The sequence below is a fragment of the Amphiprion ocellaris genome, chromosome 9, assembly GCF_022539595.1.
Source record: "Amphiprion ocellaris isolate individual 3 ecotype Okinawa chromosome 9, ASM2253959v1, whole genome shotgun sequence".
Taxonomy (NCBI): Eukaryota; Metazoa; Chordata; class Actinopteri; family Pomacentridae; genus Amphiprion; species Amphiprion ocellaris.
In genome coordinates this window covers 10449686-10471570 of record NC_072774.1, presented here as the reverse complement: position 1 = coordinate 10471570, position 21885 = coordinate 10449686, and the positions used below count along the sequence as shown (strand labels likewise).

Below are 21885 nucleotides of genomic sequence, written 5' to 3'. Positions count from 1 at the left end.
TGAAGCCTGGCTGATAATCACCCACCCTTACTTTTAATGGGAAGAACTGGCCTTCGTTCTGTACCACTCTTGGTGCAAAAATCAACTCTCAAATTTGCATTTTGAACTGAAAACGTTGAACATCACCTAATGTCTTGTTTTGCATGCTAAAAATTAATTTACATTTGGCAGTAATTAGTTTAACTTAGCATGAACGTGTAGCTAATCTGACTTCCTACAAAAAACAGAAATACATAAACCATCTTCATGAAAAGCAAGCAAAAAGTAATTCCCATGCTGCATTGTATTTGCGTTGTAGCTGTTAAATGACTATTTCTCATCCTGGGAGGCATCACATGTTGCAGCGATATCTTAGCAAACAAAATTTCTGCTATGTAACCTTCACATATATCATGAACAACATTCAAATCACTGAGAGCTGAAGTGAAAAGCATTAATGACCTTGTTACAGTACAATGCTCTGCAACATGGCCCCCTGACATTCATGTGGATGTAACTTTAATACATACCATCTAAAGCAACAGAACTCCCTGATGGAAGCAGCCCCCCTCAGTAGGACAATGGACCTAATCAAACCACAAAAACTGCTCAGGAACAACTCAAGGAAAAAGGGTTTCCAAACTGTCCAGGTAACGATCCAATCAAGCATCTACCTGATGTGTTGGAAAGAGCCTAATCCACAGACCTCACATTCTACAGGACACCAAAGGATCCACAGTCACCACAGAAAACCTCCAGAAGTCGTCTGTCCACGACTCAGCCGGTCTGAGCTGTTTCCATGGCATAAGGAGGATCTATATAATATTAAGCAGGTGGTTTTAATGTTGTGGCTGATCAACTGCCTGCACTTATAGCTACATCTCCCCATAAAACCATGAATTACCATTTTTGTGTTTGTACACAGATTAAACAAAATAGATACATCATGTTAATTAGTGAGCCTTAGAGGTGAATGCTGTGCAGAGTGAGGCAAGCAGCTTCTCCCTGCTTGTAGTTCTTTATGCAACTCCAGGCCCTTGCTCTGGTGCACAAGTGGTATTGATCTTCTCATTTAACTCAACACAGCAAAGTGAATAAGTGCATTTCTCCAAAATGTTGAATGAATCCCTTAAATTAGTTGAAAGCCTTGTAAATTTGCCTTACAAAAACTGCAGTTCAAACTACATAAATGTGATTTGTTTCCATGAAATCCAACAGCTGGCATGAAGCAGCAAAGAGCATCGCTTGTAGAAGATGCCTTAGAAACATCATCATTGCTCCACATTCAGTATAATTCAGGAGATTTTTGGAGAGTACGTCAAACAGCTGATCCTTTAATTTCTTGTCATTTTAACAGAGAATAAATGTAAAAATGTTGGCTGAAATTTCATGACATTCTGCTAAGCATGAGCGTCTTATCACAAATGCAAAACAGGCCTGGTTCAATCATCAGAAAACACACACTGCCATGTTCTTCTTCTTTATCGTGGCCAACAAAATGCCTTTAAGGCAACAGAACAAACACTTCATAAAAAAGACAATTCAAAAGCAGACAAAGCCCATAATTTGTAACTCACACATGAACACGTTGTGGTTTCACTATTCTGATCAATTATACAACAAATACAACCATACAGAGCAAAAGAAAGAAAAATGATTTTTTAAAACTCCTCCACACATCAGCCTCATAACACTACCCAGAATCCACTGCTGTCTTTCTGAAATTATCTCAGAACTCTACCAAATATCATGTTTGATGTCTCACTCCTCAGTCTTTGCCTGCTTTTTGCTTTAAAGTCAAACTTTAACTACATGTCATCAGCTTTTATGAATCACGTCAGAATGTGAAGTTTATTTTCATGTGGAACAAGCTCATTGTTGCACTACTGTATCTGTGGGTTACATCACACTAGAAAACTTTGACATATTTATCTTTTCCAAAAAGGAGCTTTTAAACATCCATCCATCCATCCATTATCTATACACCGCTTAATCCTCACTAGGGTCGCGGGGGGTGCTGGAGTCTATCCCAGCTGACTCAGGTGAAGGCAGGGGACACCCTAGACAGGTCACCAGTCTGTCGCAGGGCTACATACAAAGACAAACAAGCACTCTCACATTCACACCTACGGGCAATTTAGAATGATCAATTAACCTCAGCATATTTTTGGACTGTGGGAGGAAGCCGGAGTACCCGGAGAAAACCCACGCATGCACAGGGAGAACATGCAAACTCCATGCAGAAAGATCCCGGGAAAGCCGGGACGCGAACCAGGGATCTTCTCACTGCAAGGCGAAAGTGCTAACCACTACACTACTGTGCAGCCCCAGCTTTTAAACAGTATATTGAAAATAATTTAACAAAAAAACATGCAGACAGCCTTTATGAATTACATTAACTGTTTGGTTTTGGAAATGTGTCTAGTTTACTGTCTGTCAAAGAGCACAGCTGCATCCCTGAGCTTTATTTACTGCATGAGGCCACACAGATGAGACAAACCTGTCCAGGGAATCTTCTTCAAGTACTTTGTTATCTAAAGACCCAGTGTTGCTGATGTAATCCAGATATATTTTTTTTTCTCCAATGGACCAAAAGCAGATGTCAGAGTTTTCTGGATTCATCTATAATTAACAGTTAAACAAGTAAAGAAACTAGCGAGCACTGAAGTAGCAAATCCCCCAGCATCATCATGGCAACACCGCATCCTGACTGGCCATCTATATTTTACGTTATAGCTGATATAGCAGATTAAAACTTGTTTAAATCAACATAGCAATAAAGTTGACCTAAGAAAAACAAGTGTTTTAGCATTATTATTCTTGCTGTGTACAAGGAAAAATTAAAAAGTTCAGATTCTGTTCCTGTTGCCTACAAATGTAGCACAGGAAAGTCATGAGATCCAAGTAGTAACTCCTAGGATTGAAGGATTCTACAACCCAAAGATCAAACAGCAGTGTTCACATAGGAAGAGCCCATAGTCTCCAAGAACTAAGAAGACAAATGAAGTATAAAGAAGGCATGTCTGGTCAAGAACACGTTTGTTGATTTCTTCGGCATCAATGGAATTCTGCACAGTGAGTTTGTCTCGCAGACTTGGACTGTCTACGTCAAGGTCTACTGCAACATTCTGATGACGTCTGATGGAGAACATCCAGTGGCAATCTAGTGTTCCATTATGAAACTATTGGAGTTTTTCAGCCGCACCAAAACACATTCCTGTTCTCCAGGTTTGGCTCCCTGCAACTCTTTCCACTTGCCTAAAATTAAATTCTGTCGCTACATCTCTGACCCAGAGCTGACCCAAGTTCTACAGTGAGAGACAGAAGACTAAAGACCCATCAGGTCAGGTGCATGAGAGCATTTTGTTCAACATTCACAAGGCTGAGTACCATGAATTCATCCCTCAGGAGCAGAATGTCACTGCCAAGTTCTACTCTAATGTCCTACAGTGTCTACAGGAGGACATCCAGCACGAATGACCTGCAATGTCTCATCTGTCTGCTCACAAGTATTTTAGTCATACCAACACAACTGTCACTCTCTACCTACACTACTTGCAGATTTGACTCCTTGGGACTTCTTCCTCCTCCCCAAAATGTAATTCAACTTGAAGATTTTGCATTGTGACACAGTGAAGGAGATACAGTGTTCGTTGCAGATGTTTTTTGATGCGCTTCCAGGACTTGCAGAGAATCATGGAGGCAGCACAGGGATCCGAGCACCGCAGAAGGATACTACTTTCAAGGGAATGACGGCTCAAGTTAAATCAGGTTCAGTTTTTGCTTTTTATAGGCGCCGTCTCTGAATTTACTGATCGCTGCCTGTACTTTAACTATACTGTGTTAAGTGCTGCAGTAAATATACACACTCTTCTGTACTGCTGCTGTAAATACTACAACACAAATTATTTTGAAGCGTAGAGATCACAACTGATGCTGGATTATTCCTCTATATGTTCAGCTGCATACAGTAAAAACAACTTATTTCAGTTGGGTTTGGCTTTATCCCCATTGAGATTTCAAAGAATAAATATAGACATATGGCACTAATAACCAACACATGATTATTATGGACACACAGACACGACACACACCATTTTAATTTTAAAATTATAGGCAGGCCAGTGGACAGACATCCTGTAAGTGCTTATTTTAGTTCAATTTATGCGCTGTCACAGAACAGAGAATAAAGTCACCAGACAGAGAGACAGACTAAAGTTAAAACATTTTTTGATGCATTAAGACGTAGGTTACATCATCTGCAAGCATACAAGCTGATAATGGGGAAAACTGACAAGTTGCATTCTTTTAAAGAAAATACACATTAAGTAAAAACCCCAGCAGTCATTTTTGTTGGCAAAAGTGAGTCATCTGTTTCAACCTAAAACCTGAATCCTCATCCTGTTGCACTATTTGCTCCTTTTAGGGAAAACTCTGAAGAGAAAAAGGACATTACGCTGAGCCAAAAGGTTAGCTGCCACGCTGACAGTCCCCTTTGTGATCTAAAAAGGTGTTTTACTCTCACAAAAAAGGACTTCAGCCGGTATTAACAGGCTTTACTCTGCCTATTCTTCACCTTATCTGACTCAGTAAAGGTATAGAAGAAACTGGATATCAGGTTCTTGTATCATCCATTTTGTATCCTATCATATTAACCACATATTGCATAGATGCAGCTAGGCCACCGTTAAAAGTTTTTACTGCATTTTGCTGAATGCCAGTGAGCTACTGCTGCCCTCCTCCCTGAGAACAAAGTGGCCATAAATTTGAGTTTTCCTGCTCCTTTTTAGCTGTCCGAGGCAGCGAGAAATTGTCAGATGAGGCGTCTCCCACAAAGTGTTTGCTTGCAAGAAACAAGTTTTATGCTGCAAAGTGCTTGTTCAGTGCTACTTATTCATTTTTACGTCGGCTGTGAAAGAATCGTCTGCAGCATTCAGCACGGCATTAACAACAACAAACACAGGCTGCGGTGGAGGAATTTATGTGAAGGGTCTGAATGTAGCGTGATGACATGATGGAGGAGATGTCAGCGGTAATTAAGGTGATTATAGCTAATGTTGAGCATGTTCGAAGGGGGCAAGGTCCTGCTCTGTGTCTAAACACTTATGGACTTGTGACAGACGGAGGATCATGGAGGACATCAGATGTCCATCATGGCCATAACTCCATTCAGTGATAATGCAGTTTAATGCTTAATGAATCGCTACAATGGCCACCGCTGTCATTCAGCTGTCCTGGACTGAACTCCATCATGACTTAGTCCTACTGTCCTGTGTATCTATCGCTTCAAAAATCTGCTGACGGGCTCCTCAGCAAAAACATTCCCTTGTCTCAAACTTGGCAGAGGTGCAGGACAAACTCTGAGTCCTCCACATCTCTCAGGAGTGTAATCCCTTCAAAGGAGCGTTGATAAGAAGTAAATTACATAATCCTTCCCGACAGACAGAAAAAGCAAACTCATAATGGGATCCTTCCTCCCAAATTTCAAAGTTAAGTTTCACTTCTCTCTACATGAGTGTGTGTGTGCAAACAGCAGAAACATCCTACCTGGTATACTGTTGTAGAGAAACAGATAGCTGTCAAAGTCTCCTTTGGGCTCCTTCCACGAAACAAGGAGTTTGCTTGAGCTCAGCACTTTGAAACGGAGCCTCCTCGGAGCTGGAACTGAAGAATAATTTCACAGGTAAATTATTAAAGGTCCTTGAGAATGACTGCAAATTAATAATATGTTGATGTATAAAAAAAAAAAAACAAAAAAAAAACAGTGATGCTAATTAAAAAGTCTCCAGCCATCAACCAACATGTGTTAGTGAGACAAAAAGTCACGTTAAACAGAATGAAACTGCAAAATGAGCCAAAAAAAACACTTGCAGAATCAAAGTGGAAATGAATGACTGGTTAGACAGAAGGACGGAGAGAGGCTTGAGTGAATTTCAATTTTGAAGTTCCCGCAACCGTGAGAGCCACACATAAAGCAGGTCAGCATGGTGTGGAGCGCAGCTTCGGTTTGCTCCAGCTCAAAACAGCATGAAACAGGTTTTTGAAAGGCACCGATTCAGAGGAAACTAGTACAGTCAAATTCTCTTTACAGGATAAAGTCCTAGGAAGTAAAAATAACACATTTATGCTACAAACCAGTGGAGATATATATATAAAAAAGTTAATGTTTGTGCCTGTGCCAGTGTGTAGGCGCATCTGTGTGTACATGTTGGATGTACAGTGTATGTAACACAGGAATGATCGGTGTACACTACCATCCTCAGCAGCTCACTGTACTTTACAGGCCTCTGTCAATGAAAACAGATCTGCAGCAGCCTGTTAAAATACGGTGACAGCCGCTGTCCTATGAATGAGTCTGTGTTTGTGCAGACTGTGGTTTCTTACAAACACAGACAGCTCATTTTGTAAAATCAAAGTGTGGCGCAAACGCAGGAGAGAATTTGACTGTTTTTAATCTACACACAGACAGCTAAAGAGAAGACTGGAGAGCAGAAACGTGGAGAAGCAAGAACAGAGAAAACCACAATGTAGTATTATGGAATACTACTAATTCACCTCAGATGAAAACTACAGTTGCTGACATAACCTGTATGTCTGCAACACATATCACCATTTCATCGTTTTGCTAAGTTCTTCTGTTAGTTTGTATATAGAAAAGTCAGCACTTTTTTTTAATTAGTTTCTATAACCATCCTCCATAAATCTGATGACACCACTAATGCAGAGCAACTTCACCTGTCAGCACTCAAACTGATTCTTTTACTGTATAATTGATCAGATTACCGATACAGTAAACTAACTTTGAGTAAAAGTTCACATAAAAGACTGTATTGATTTTTCTTTTTAATAAAGAGCAAACTGAGTGAATCACAGTTTGCTGCAATCAACTGGAGCTCAATCCGCGCTCTTAAAAATAGAATATTTGACTCGAATCCACATAAAAATGTGACAAATCTGTAACTGATGGGGTCACGAGAATTTTGGCACCTGTAAGGAGGTTTTGAGGCAGGAAAATGTTGAGAAAGTCTGACATGTTTTGACTAATTTCCCCCCATTGGAAGCAGCATTCCATCAGAGAAAGAACTCGTTAAACGTCAAAAAATCCCTTTAAGTAGTAATAACATCTCAAGGAGCTCACAGTTCAACTGCAAATAATCCTTCAGTCTACAGATGCTAATCTGTCAGTTACAGCAGTGAGTGCTGACATATAAAGACCGTGCATTAGGCATGAAGGAGAAGGACAGACAAATATACAGTAGGTGATATGATGAACAAACCTGAGGTGCACTGTTCAGGATTTTCACTCGCAGATGAGAACAGACATCCATCTTTCTCAATGGAAAATCCAAAAACCAGAAGATACTGCCTTCTCTGAACATATTGTTATATGAGGAAAGTTAGAAATTTGGGGCTCAGCTTGGTTAATTACCCCTCAAAAAAGCCGATTTACGTGTGATCAAGTCAAAAAAACTGTAATAAGTTGTTGACTTAGGCTAATATTAGTACAATAAATATGGTAGAATGTTTATTATCTTGTAGATGGAACTGAATTATGCAGATTTTATAAGTTTTTTAGGATTTTCACTCAGATGAGAACAGACATCCATCTTTTTCAATGGAAAATCCCAAATAAGGCCATAACCAGCAGACACTGCATACTCTGAATTTATTATTATATGAAGAAAGTTAGATATTGGGGACCACTTTTGTTAATTACCACATTTTAAATGACCTTTGAATCACTCATTGTGATTCTTTTGGTAAATTACCCCCCAGAAACTGCTGATGTAAGTGTGTTTAAGGAAAAGATAAAGTAATAAACTGTTGATTTGGTCTAATGCTTGTATAATAAATATGGTAGCATGTTTATAATCTTATAGATGGAACTGAATTATGCAGATTTTATAAATATGTCAGGATTTTAACTCGTAGATGAGAACAGACATCCGTCTTTCCCATTGGAAAATTTTTTAAAAGGCCATAACCAAAAGACACTGGATTTTCTGAATGTATTATCATATAAAGAAAGCGGATAAGATTTGTTAATTACCACAATTTAATCGATCTTCAACTCACTCATTGTGATTTCTCAGTTAAGTACTCCCCAAAAAGACCGATGTAAGTGTGTTCAAGTCAAAAAAGTGCAATAATCTGTTGATTTGGTCTAGTTTCAGCATAATAAATATGGTAGCATGTTTATAATCTTGTAGATGTGACTGAATTATGCAGATTTTATAACTGTGTCAGGATTTTCACTTGGAGATGAGAACAGATGTCCCAAATCCCAAATAAGGCCATAACCTGGAGACACTGCGTCCTCTAATTTTATTTTAATGAGTGGAAAGTTAGAGATTTGGGGCACAGTGTAGTTAATTCCCACATTTCAAAATGACCTTCAAATCAATCATTGTGATCTTTTAGTTTATTTCTCCCCAAAAAGGCTGATCTAAGTGTATTCAAGTCAAAAAAAAATTAAGTTGTTGATTTGGTCTGATTTTAGTATAATAAATATGGTGGCATGTTGAGAATCTCATAGACAGAACTAAATTATACAGATTTCATACCTTTTATAGTCAAAAATCAATTATCAACCTAAGTAGAGGCTAGAAAGTTCACATTTTCCAAACACCCGTAAAATTTTAGTCATGGTATTACCTCATAGGTTAAAGTTCCAACTCTTAAAAAAGCCAACAAAAAAAAGAAAAAAAAAACAATAACAACACAGAATCCAGTCTCAAGCTGACAAATGAGAACAACTTCTTGGACTTTTCATCACCAGATCCCCTAATGCTGTTTGATCGATTTGCAGAGTCACACTTGCAGCACTACGTTTTGCTCACTGCTTTCCTTAAGTAATCACAATGTGCCACCTACCTAATACTCAGAACGCATGGGGATGAAACGGTATAATTACACCACACAATAAGAATCTATGAATAATTTAAGTGTGTGACAGAGCTGGCTAGATTATTACTTTGGTATCATTTAGTGTGCTTGATAGTAGGTGAATTGAGTTGGCAGACAGGGGTACTAATAACCGGGTGAAAATTGCCTTGAATACCTTGATCTTTGCTTTGCATGTCAATGAACACACACACACACACACACACACACACACACACACACACACACACACACACACACACACACACACACACACACACACACACACACACACACACACACACACACACACACACACACACACACACACACACACACACACACACACACACAGAATCATAAAAAAACGTATGCAAAAACTGAGCGAGCCAACTATAACCCTCTGTTATGCACTGAATGAATGTCAAGTTCCGTAAGTTGAAGGCAATTCCAGAGACAGCAACTATGATTAATGAATATGGACTTAATAGCTGCAGATGCTGACGGAACATGAGGGTCTCTGATATAAATTACCCTTCACAAACCGACATGTCTGTTCTTGTTTACCACGGTACAGCCATAAATATCATTCAAGAGATCCGCATTTCACAGTCGCTCTCTGAATCACAGCGCCAACATGCTTTAGTGAAACACATTGAACATCACCTCTCTGTGTCTTACAATAAATACTTTGTGGACACACTTCACATCCCCTCGCTGGGAGGTTAGACCTGCTCTGAGTGAAAACCCACAAATAGAAGTACAGTGAAATATGAAGATTAAGGCAATTTATCTGAAAGAGGTACACCATTAGAATCAGCGAGCCCCCAACAGCTACTTGCATGAGCTTCCTGCCAGGCAGTAAATGCAATTTCAAAGATCTGGCAGAACTTTTGCGACTACTGCATAGCAACGAAATTTTGCTCCAGTAAATAGTCTGAGTCACTGAGGCCCTCAGTGAAAAAAAAGACTAACCCCCAATGTGAAAATTACAGAAATCCTTTCAAAAACGATATTTAACATGTTCTCTCCTCGTTCAGCTGAACCTTAATTCCAAGGGTCTAATTTCAAGTCTGAACTTGAGTAATCTCCTCGCTCTGTAGGGAGTGTGAGCTAGAGGAGATTTTTAACTGGAGCCCCAGTATGAACTGGAATTATCTAGGTTACAGCGATGCAAGCACAGCTTGATGCCTCAGTATGAGAAGGGACTAGTCTTCCCAGGATTAGGAGCAGTGAAAGCTAGCAGGGATTCCTGGTAGATGAGTCAACGCTCTCAGTCCGATCCTTTGCTTCACTTCATCTCCTCTCTCCATCCTCCCCTCGGCCCTCATCTCCATTTCAACTCTTTCCCTCCGAGCTTCCCCTTGTCTTCTCCATCTCATTTTCCCTTCTTTCTTCCTTGCTCAACAATCTCTTCATCAACTCCCTTTTGTCTGCTTAATGTCTTTTCTTTGTCTTCTCTGAGCTTTCTGGCTTTCCTCAATATCTCTTCTCATTGCCAGTTGCCTCTTTCCTCACCTCTCTATCCCCTTGTTTCTGTCTGATCCCCCAACTTCTTCTCATCCCATCTTCGTTTTCCCACTTTTCCCCTTTGTCAACAACACTTTTATTCTTCCTCTATCTACTTTCCCTTCATTTTTTCCTCCTTCTTTTCTTTAAGTCCATGTTTTCTCATCCTCCTTCCTCCAGATAAGCCTTGTACTGACTTCACTGTTAGTATTCAGGCTACAGTAGCTTCACTAATACTCAGGATTTATGGACGACAACTGTTGGCTTGCTCTGCCCCCACAAGATAGCTACTGTAGTATACATGAGGGAGATGGGGGAACAGTGCATGTATGTGTGCGCACGTGTTTAATGCCAGTTCAGCACTCTGGAGCACACGTCGTTCAATGTGGTCGGCATCTCGTTTGTACAAGAACTACTCCGTTCACTGAGATAGCACTTAACCCAAATCCACTCTGGCTTTCTCTTCCCACCTCTCCGCTCTTTTTATCTCCTCCGCTGCTCTCATGGAACACTCCTCGCTTTTATCACATCTTCTCCTCTTATCCTTGGGTTTAAACTCTCTTCTACCTCTCATCTTCCCTTCTCTTCCGCTCCTTCATCATTTTATTTTATTATCGTCTCCTCTTCTGCCCTCCACTCTTGTGCTTTAGTGACTTAGCACCTTTTGTCCTCCCTTTTTTTTTTTTTTTTTTGCTTACCTGGGTAAGTGATGCCTTTTTCCCTCAACACTCATCTCTCTGCTGCAGTGTGTGTGCGTGTGTGTGTGTGTGTGTGTGTGTGTGTGTGTGTGTTTGTGCGTGTTGAATGTAAGAGTCTGTTGCATGAATCCGTCCCCATGTGCAGTGTTGTGAAAGAGGCTATAATATTCTGCATATCTGCCAACCACCAGTGAAACACCATAAAATACTCAGCTGGGTTAACTCTGCAGGAGATGATGGACATTAAACTGGAACGGGATGTTAAATTTGAGAATCTGCTATTTGACAGTAACACATTTCCAGCAAACATCACTAGATTTTGCCAAAAGGCATTCGGGAACTCTAAGTTCATCTGGAAGAAGATTCTTCGATGTGATGAGAACAAAACTGAGCTTTCTGTCTAGACACCACATTTGGTTGAACAGCAAACACGGCACATCATCACGAATGCACCATCCCCCCTGTGAAGCATGGTGGCGGCCGCATCATGATGTGGGGATGTAGCAGGCCTCGGAAGACTTGTAAAGACAGAGGGTAAAAAGTAAAGAGAAATCCCAGAGGACAATCTGATTCAGTCTGCAAGAGATCTGTGACTTGGGAGAAGATTTGTTTTCCAACATGACAGTTGCAATTCTACAATTTGATTTAGCAGACCCTTTTATCCAAAGCAACATACATCTGACAGTAGATACAACGCAAACAAGGATCTAGTCAGAAGAAAACAAGCTGGATAAGTGCCATAAGTTACACGAAGCATACAGTTAAAGTTACATAGAAACAGTTTAAAGACAACAAGGTAAATGTTCTACAGCTGTCGAGTCAGAGCTCAGACTTCAATCCAACTGAGAATTTGCGGCTGGACTTGAAAAGAGCTGTTCACTCATGATCCCCATGTCATCTTAAAGAGCTTAAACAATTTTGCAAAGAAGAATAGGGCAAAACTGCAACATCCAGATGTGCAAGGCTGATTAAGACCTATCCACACAGGCTCAGTGTTGTAACTGCAGCCAAAGGTGCATCTCCTAAATACTGACTTCAAATGAGTGAATACTTATGCAGTCATTTATTTTATATTTGTAGTTATTTGACACTATTTTGTACACATTTGATTTCAGATTGACCTGAAAGATTTTTTTGTATAAAGTCTTGATTTATATCTGGCCAATATTCCCTTCAAAGTAGCCTCTTGTGCAGGGATACTCTGCTCCCTGAGCTCCTGCACTTGGAAGTCCACATTTGCAGTTTCACCACAGAAACTTAAAATTCTGAGTCAAATTGACCCCATTTTCATATCAAGGATCATTACTGGTGATGACTGTTATGTGTACAGCTGTGACTCAGAAACCAGACAGGAGTCTTAAGTGAAAGAGCCTGCAAGATGAAGAGGACAAATCAGGTCAGAAGTGTGGCTGAGGGCATGTTTGTTCAGTATTCACTAAGTTGTGTACTATGAATTTGTTCCCCTAAGTCAGACTTTCAAGGTCTAGCTCTATTGTAACATCCTGAGAAAAGTCAGAGATAGTCTGACCTAGGGGAACATATATATATTAGGGCAGGGACTTAAACGCGTTAACTACGATTAATTAATTACAGAAAAAATAACGTGCAAAAAAAAATTAACACATTTCATCGCACCTTTCTCAGTTTCGTAATTTCTGGCACACTAGTAACACTGATAAACACTCCAGCCCAGTAGGTGGCAGTAATGCACATAAAGTCTATTTGCCAACCGTGAAAAAGATGCACAGAAACGTCAGACCAACATGGTGGCTCCTTCGCAAACTTTCTCTTTTATTATGAAAACTGTTCAGCAAATAGTATTTCTGAAGGCATTTGAGGCGAGAAATAAGCTGCTGAATCTGTCCTCATTTTAGTTCAACGACGGCTAGTTTAAACGTTTAACGAAAGTTTCACGATGCATCGGACCTCCACTCCCCGCACAGCATTTACATAAATGAAACCACTTTATGCAAATGAGCTCTGCAGCGAAGCACCATACGTTAGCTATGACAGTCCTGGTACCGGCTAATGGTGTAGCAAGCCGACAATAGACCACTTTAAAAAGACATTGAAAGTGCTTCACTTATGAAAAGTCTTAAAATGTTGAATATAAACGCTATAATTGCACTAAGTTTTCCTCAAGCAGCTGATGCACACACTCATTTACTACTACAATATCTGCTCAACCTTCAGCCACCTCAGACTCACTCTATGGCACGTCTAAAAGATGTCTGTGGTCCAAAATGTCTGTAGTCCATTTCATGGTTCTCAGACTGCAGCTGCTTCACCTGAAACTCTCTATGCGCACCTACACTGTGGTGTCCATGCTGTGTAATTTAGCATATGCATGCATATTGGATATAGAGTGAACTGGGCATGTAGGAGGATAATGTGCACTAACAGTTTGTACTGTTCTTTTGTTCCAGCCCCAATCCCTGCCAAGCCTTCGTATCCCCCCCAAAAAACCTCATCAGCTCATGTTCCAGTAATTTGCGTATTTACAATCATAGAACATTATCTACATGCTCTGGCAATAACAACAGGGCAAAATTAGAGCAGCTCCTGCACATCACCTCTCCAACAATTCAATGCTCCATTTAGAGTAAAGTGGCTGATGATTATGACAAGCCAGATCACCATCAACAGTGTAGACAGAGTGGCGAGGTGACAGCAGTCAAGGTTTGGATAATTTAGCAGTTTTTAAATTCAAAACAGGTTGTTCCATCTCGTCCTCTCTTTTGTTTATGAATAAATGATTTCTCATCATTGGCTTCTCTCCCTGCTCATTATAACCGAAATTATTGGCCAACACTTTCACTCATACTAATTCACCAGGCCGCCCTCTAACCACACACATCACACACAAAGACAGAAAGTGCAATATCTTTGCAAATGTGCTTTCAAGCGCATAATCTGTTGTGATGCTTCCTGAAGCACGGTATTGACCCAGACTGTCAGCCAATCAACAAAATCAATCACAATAATTAACTATGTACACGGTGCACTCACACATTTCTTTACAATAACTGACTCATTCACATAATGAATAAGTGCTTGATGAGCGATAACTCTACTTTGTGACTGAAAACGAAGTCAGAGTTCAGATGTATCGGTGCCAGACATCCACCAACAGCACCATGAGGCGTCTTTTCTCCATCTATCCCGCTTTTGTTAATGCTGCTGCTGCACTGGAAACAGCAACCCCAAGTGTCAGGTCACTTCGTCTGAGCTGGAACAGAGAACTAAATTTACATTTTCCTTTTCAACACGCTTCAAGGCCAAAGAAGCAGCCCGAGAGAGAAAAACAACAATAATCCACTTGATTGCACAGCGCTCCATTTCTGCAGTATGAGCAGCATCAGAGCTGTTCCCAGAGGTTAGACTGAGGGGAGCAAAGATCTCGTGCAGCTGGAGCTTCATGTGCAGCACAGACTGTATATTGTGACCAAACCCTGTCTCCTGAAAAATGATTCATATTCAGGACACCACACAGAAAATATGATTGATAGGAAGTACAAAGCAGCCAAGAGGACCTTTTATAGCCAGACACTGGAAGGCGATGTCTTCTGTCTGTCGTCCACTTAAAAACAACTGGCTGTTTCGCTGTGGAATTTTCGGAAGACATTCTTCTTCTTGACAAGATTAATCCTACTTAATTTTAGGATTCTCTGACTTATTTAGTACCTCCAGCAGGGCCAAGTGTGCACATAAAGTGAAATATCTCAAAAACGGTTGGATGGATTGCCATGAAATGCTGACCAAGACCATCATGGCCCACAGAGGATGAACCCTAATGTTCTCAGGAAGCTCCAGACTGTTTCTCTCTTAAAATTTTTGGGTTCAAGTGAAATTTCTTGATAAATACAAATATTCTACTTGCTGTGTTGAACCTCAGACTTTCCTTCCATCAGATCAAAGATTCCATTTATTGAATACCATTTGCTCTTGAACAAATACCTGACATTCCCCTCAGTCTTAGATGCTAAACTATGGTGGTTATCCAGGCCAGTATTACCTGTTAGACATTTGCTTATTAGCATTTTTATTGCCAGCATGCTATATGCTGATATTACCATCCTCAAAGTGCTGCTGTACCTGAACATAATCTGACATCAGTGTCTTCCAAAAATTACAACTGAACTGCAAGTCAATTTTGAGAGCATTTTCTGCCACATTACATTTGTTTAGGATATACCACAAAAACATTTGAAATGAGAATATCTTTGCAATGCATTTTATTGTTTTGTTTGTATTGTCACCTTGGTAACTGAGGGAGAGGTTTCAAATATGCAATGAAAGGGTTGTATTTCAACCCAAGCTATGATATTGTCCTAAACTGAACCACGTAGTTTTGCTGCCTAAACTTAACTAAGCCTCTAACAAGTAGTTATCCTTGTGAAAATGTCAACCAAAGGGTGATATTTTCCTAAACCTGACCAAGCAGAGTGGAAAATGAAAGTAAACAATGAGTTTAAACTTGTGGATGAGAGTCCTGTTGCTGACTAATGCCTCCAGTCTCCCTTCCTGCCTTCTTATGCAGACTTTGTGGGTCTTTCAAACTGGAATTTGAAAAATCACAATCTTAACTTTTGTTGGGTGGTTACTGTATGCAATTTAGTGCAACTTCTGGTTTTATCAGTGAGGACACTACAGAGTCTCTGCTGATGGTGGGAAGCAGCTGGATGGATCCAATGTAGGTCAAACGTGCTGAGTAGACACACGTCACATTTGCATCTGCAGTTTAAAAATGGTATCATGGAGTTGATACTATGCTTAATTGAATGTACCTATGATAATAATTGTAAAAATAAGGATTTACAAAGTGCTTTGACAGACAAACAGCAAGTAGGTTAACCAGAATGCAAAATAACAACAATCAGGCCGAATAAATCTAGTTTTTGCTAGGAAGTTAAAACAAGACAGAAGACGCAAAAATGCAAGATACAAATAATATATATAGGCATATAAAAAGACGACTTCACATTAAGGCAGACCTATACATATGGGTTTTTACAAGTGATTTAGAAGAAGTCACTAATTCTACGAGAGTTATCTCCTCAGGCAGGTGGTTTCAAAGCCGAAAGGGCCCGATGGCAAAAGCACGGTCACCTTTATATTAAGCTTCAACTCTGAAACAGCCTGAAGGGCCCCACCTGAGGATCTAAAGCCGACTCATATGGCATCAACTTTTCTGATATGTAGCTTGGGGCAAAACGTAGACACGCTTTAAAGTGATCAGAAAAATCTTAAAATCAATTCTGAAACAAACAGGGAGCCGATGGAGAGAAGCCAGGATTGAGGTGATGTGATGTTTTCTGCTAAAAGCAGTAAAACCCTTATAGCTGCTGAATTCTGAACAAGTTGGAGGTGGGAGAGCGACTTTTTTTATGCCAAATGTATTTGTAAAGCGTTGCATAAATATTTATGTCTAAGGAAAGAGAAAAATATTGCTTTTGTGCAAAAAAAATGCTGTTTCTTTCTCAACATATTTAGCAAAACAAATTTGCATTAGATAAGTATTCAGTTGGTAGGTGACGGCTGCAGGCTTTTTTTTTTGCAAGTTTCACCAAATATCAACTGAATGTAACTTGTTCAATAGCATATAGAGCCTCATGAAACAAACCATGCGTGACAAGAGAATTAGCAATTCTTTGAAAGGAATAAAATCATGCATTTTGGGTTTGAAATGTTACTTGTTAGACCTGAATTCCACATCATTTGTTTTATCTCTCGCAGTAAAACCTTCCTGGACTGACCCACTGTTTGGTGGGAGTTCCTGATGATATCCAGACATGTGTGTTGTATATACAAACACCCTGCATGGGCAGAACACACACTAATCCTAAAGCTGAAATCCCTGCTGACCAGATGTTGCAGCTTACAGAAACACAGCTGGCAAAAATTAATGGCTATCACATGCTTCCTAATGAAGGGATTGAACAGGGCACACTCCCATCATGTCTGGAAGGTCGTACATGTTCGGCTGCGATTCATCGGGATCAAATCCCAGCCTAATTTACTGTCACACTTCTATCTCACCTCTCATTTTGGTCTGCTTGCTATGAAAAAAGCCTGACCTTTCAAAGTGCTGATCAAAACTGGAGAAAAAGTCCTCAGACAAAAAGAAGGCGGTGGTGGGGGCAGAGATGAAAAAAATAAGTGAAGATAAACAGAGCAAGAAGGATGGTAGAGAGAGAGTATAGAAGAAAGAAAGAACAAAGAGTGAGGACTCCATTAGAGCAGAAGAAGATAGAAAAGTCACACTTTCAAAGCTATCACTGTTTAATAAGGACAAGAACCACAAAGCAGCTCTGCACTGATTCATTCAGGATTTAACCGTACAAAACCCTAAATCCCACTGGCGGGTTTGAAAGATGTCATCTTCCAAAAAAAACAAACCAAAAAAAACAAACCCACCAAATTACACCATTTATCAAAGCCAGAGACTGCATAAACAGATTTTTTTTTTTTTTAATTTAATTTTCAAGTTTCAGATAGTCTTTGAGCTTATCATGTCTGACGTGCAGTTTAGTAATTAAAATTAACCGTTTATTCTAAATGTCGCTTTAAAATCAAATTGAAAAATCTGCAAAATTTAATTATTTCCACTAACAAATTTTTGTAAAAAATAAAAAATATTTAAAAATGTGTTGCTTCTCAGCGCTAAAAAAAAGCAAAGCATGACTAAGTTGCAAAAAACAGTCACATGACAAAAACTGAGATATTTCTTGGCTGAACTGCAGGATGTGTTTAAACAGAGCAGACAGGATACAAGTATGGAAATATATTAGAGAGATTAAGAGCACAATGAAAAACACACGAACAATAAAATGCATGAAATCTGGCACAAAAAAAGTTGCTGGAAGATACATTTAGCATGGTGAAAGATCTCTCGAGTTGATGTGCTGAGTTGGGTGAAAATCCTTATAAAATTTTTTAAAAAATCAAAGAAATTAAATTTTCATTTTCCATTTTTTAGTATTTATTGCAAATATAACTGTGCCACAATGCAAAAAAAGAAAAAAAAACTTTTTTGAGTCCTCTCTGAATCTAGCGAGGGTTTTCATAGAGGTGCAGGACTTTATATTGCAGTAAAAAATGACCCACAGTGAGTAAAAATGTGCCAAGAACAAAAAGAAAAATGTCAAGAAACTGCTTTGGAGTTCAAAAAGTTAAAACAAAAATTGGCCCGAAACAAATACTACATAACCTCTGTAAGACTATTTGATGAATGAAGTAGTTTTAGGATGGAATTCATCTTTTAATTCAACAGTAAAAAGGGATCAATAAAAGGGATTGTGCCACATGCGGTTTATGAATTTTTCACTGCTTGAGAGATTCAGTGCAGTGATCCTTTAATCAGGACCTGCTGCTTCCCTGCTCCTCTGACTCCACATCCTGGAAGGAATGTGAGCTACACACACACACACACACGCATGCATGCATGCACACTGAGAAAATACACAAATACACATGCATGCATGCACACACACACACACACACACACACACACACACACACACACACACACACACACACACACACACACACACACACACACACACACACACACACACACACACACACACACACACACACAGAACAGGGTCAGCTAAATGTTTAAGTGTCCCTCTGGGTCATTTTCATATGATCTCTATCCAGACAACCAAAGTAGGTCTGACACTATAGCAGCTGCCAAATGCAAACACACACTCCCATGAGCTCATACACAACTTACACTTATAGTAACACAGACACACATATATATATGCACCGCACATTCAGCACAGAACTCTTGGATTTATTTGCTGGAATAAGCTGAATTTTCTCAGTTAGAGCATCCGACAGCTGTAACATCTGCCACCCAGTCACCTGACCCCCCTTGCTCCTAATCATATGATTAAAAAGGACTACTGGGTATTACCCGATTTTAGAGAGGAGCAGCACGAAGAGCGTGTCACAACATCTGAGTCTCATTCAGAAAAACGCACCACATCTGTTCCTTTTTGACACAACACGCCAATATGGCCACATAATGACATAATAACACACGTTCGACTGGAAGCTAAATGTGCTTTCCTTAATAAGAATGCAAAACCAGACAACAGCCCCACTTGGTGATGAGACTCGGTTTGATTAAATCGGGTTCGCTGAGGTGAGGTTAATTGCAAAGCACACTGGAGTGTTATATATTGTGCGGCACGTCACGCAGCAAATCATCTCAGCGTGGAGCGCACAGGTACAACACATTTATTAAAAACCCCGCTTCAAGAGTGGCAGCATCGGCAGCGGGGTTGCAAAAGCGCCGCTTCCAGGGTTGAAACGGCACGACGACGTGAAGGCGATACAATCTGATTGGACCGAGACATGCACATTAAAAAGAGGGATGGCGAAGGAGGAGGTCGGGTGAGGGATGTGGAGATAGCGCAGGTCAGAGAGGTGAGGGGAGGCTGGAGGGCAGAAAGGAGAGAGGAGTGAGCGGAATGAGATGGGAGAGGCTGGACGGCCAGAAATCGATGGAAGTTTAAGGCAGAGGAAATTTGGACGGAGTGGATAAGGGGGCTGGAGTTTGCAATAAAAGCAGGAAAAGGGAGGAAGGAGGAGTTGGGATGGGAGGGTGAGAAGCAGAGAGAGACGGGAGATGATTGGCAATAAAAAGTACTTACCTTGACCCTGTGCTTTACTGGGGTAATACGAAACGAGAGCCAGTAGCACCAGCGGAGCCCACAAACACCTGATCTGACCCTTCAACAGCATCCTCACAACCAGCAGCCTAAACCTGCCAACAGAGAAGACACACTGTTGGGAAAAACCACAGTAAAGGCAGACGTAGGCAGCAGATGGAAAAAGGGGGATTTCAGTGAGCATGAATGCCATTAGCCAAGGACCCACCTTACCCACGCACAGCTCCGATTCACTGATCTGGAGCCAGTTATTTGTGTCTAATATCCACTTTTTGAACAATTACAGAGCAGAAGTGCTCGACAATCTAGACTGACCACAGAGCAGCAGCCAAGGCCTGCCGCCTACACAGGGCCAAACAGAGGAGGACTTTGTTCCAGAGAGAGAAGGAAGAAGAAGAGGGCTGACAGGAAAACGATGGACAACAGCCAGAGTGACAGACGGCCAGAGAGCAGTTTGATTGACAGTGCAGGGAGGGAAAATTTCACAAGTGTCATTGTCCAAGCAGCAGATCAGACACAAACAGCTCCTCTCCCATCTTCCCCTGTCTCATCTCCTTCACCTTTTGTTCTGTGCAGCCTCTCCTCCACATTTCCTTCCCCCCTCTCTCTTGATCTTCACCACCTCTCCAGTCTGCCACTCATTATTAGGAGCTGAGGGGTGGACACACACACTAACACACACACATAATTTCTGTCTTGGAAACACACACCTCGCTGGCTAAAAGCATGAATAAAACAGCAAGTGGAGCAAAAGAAAAAAAAAGTTGTTTCAACAGCGAGCCCCTCTCTGGTGGAGGGGGGTAACCCTGAGAGAAGAAGCAGCTCCTTCGATTCAGACAGTGTCAAAAGAGCAGAAAAATGATAATGCATATTAATAAGTGTAAAACACTCCAGGAAATAAGATTATTTTTTTTCTGTATAGATCATCCTGGAGACAAGAAGAAGGAAATAAGAGGGATTAAGATCAAATAAGTCACACATGATGCAAGAACATGTACATACACCAACAAAAATGACAGTTAATTAACCAAATTGAGGTTAGACAGAGCAGGTAAAAAGTAAAAGGCTACAACAGGCAAAAGTTTCTCCCCTTAATGTCCACTTTCTTCCAGTCCAAAGAGCAACTTTGCAGCCGTTTAATTCCTTAATGAAAACCAGAGTTCAGGCATCATCCTTTCTGAAAATTACGCACTCTATTCACTTTTTAAAATTAAAAAAAGAAGCTGTGGACACATTTTAACTGCAAAATACAATGAAGGACCGCAGACAATCCTACACACGCGCATTAATTCATATAAAAGTGCAAACAAATTCGTGGAAAACGCGCAGGCTACTTGTTTTGTTGTGGGAAAACTGCCTCCAGTCTGAGAAAATCCACGCTTTCTAAATTCGTTTTCCACCTGCCTGTGAGCCTGCAACTTGCTGATCGTTTCAAAGTGCAGCTGCCTGATTTAATCGAAGTTTCTCCGCCTGACCTGGGGCCAAAACTCTTGAGATTTATTCAAATTAACTGATTGCGTTGCGCCGCACACCTGAGACCGACTCCGCCACACGCACAACGAATGAATGAAATCGCCTTTTCATACCTCTCCAGTTATCGATTCAACGCGTCCTTTTTTATCCTCAGAGGAAATCCTCTGAATACCAAAGACTGCTGCTGCCACTGCCGCCGCCGCTGCTGCCTCCCAAAGCGTTTCTTTCTTTCTTCTTTCTTTTTCTCTCACTCCTTAGCTCCGGATACAATTCGGTCAGTCCGAAGTGGGTGTTTCTCTCCTCGTTATTCAGCCTTCCCTCCCTCCAGCTATTCCTCCCTGTCCCAGCCCTCTCCTTCGCCCGGGTTCATCTCACAGAGAGACAGATAGAGGCAAAGAGAGAGAGAGAGAGAGAGAGAGAGAGAGAGAGAGAGAGAGAGAGAGAGAGAGAGAGAGAGAGAGAGAGAGAGAGAGAGAGACAGAGAGAGACAGAGAGAGAGAGAGAGAGAGAGAGAGAGAGAGAGAGAGAGAGAGAGAGAGAGAGAGAGAAATACACGAACCGGTGCCGCTGCGCAAAAAATCCTCCGTTGCCAACCTGCAGGTCTCAGATCGGCTTCAGCCCCTCGGGGCCCTTCCTGTGGAGGACATCTCCGTAATCTG

At 40.7% G+C, this 21885-nt stretch overlaps 1 protein-coding gene across 2 annotated transcripts in view; it reads right to left on the bottom strand.

Moving 5' to 3' along the window:
* The window catches only part of LOC111565709 (collagen alpha-1(XIV) chain-like), a 196114-nt gene extending 174531 nt beyond the window's left edge, over nt 1-21583 (bottom strand). Inside the window, exons 1-3 of one of the 2 annotated variants that reach the window (XM_055013738.1) lie at nt 21340-21583; nt 19736-19848; nt 5527-5643 (exon numbers count right to left, since the gene is read on the bottom strand). In XM_055013738.1, coding sequence (XP_054869713.1) covers nt 5527-5643; nt 19736-19826 — 208 coding nt within the window. In that variant the 5' untranslated portion in view covers nt 19827-19848; nt 21340-21583. Of the gene's footprint in view, nt 1-5526; nt 5644-19735; nt 19849-20313; nt 20624-21339 lie in introns of those variants that run through there. The other variant, XM_055013739.1, reaches the window with a different exon arrangement.
* Nucleotides 21584-21885: the final 302 nt, after the last annotated feature.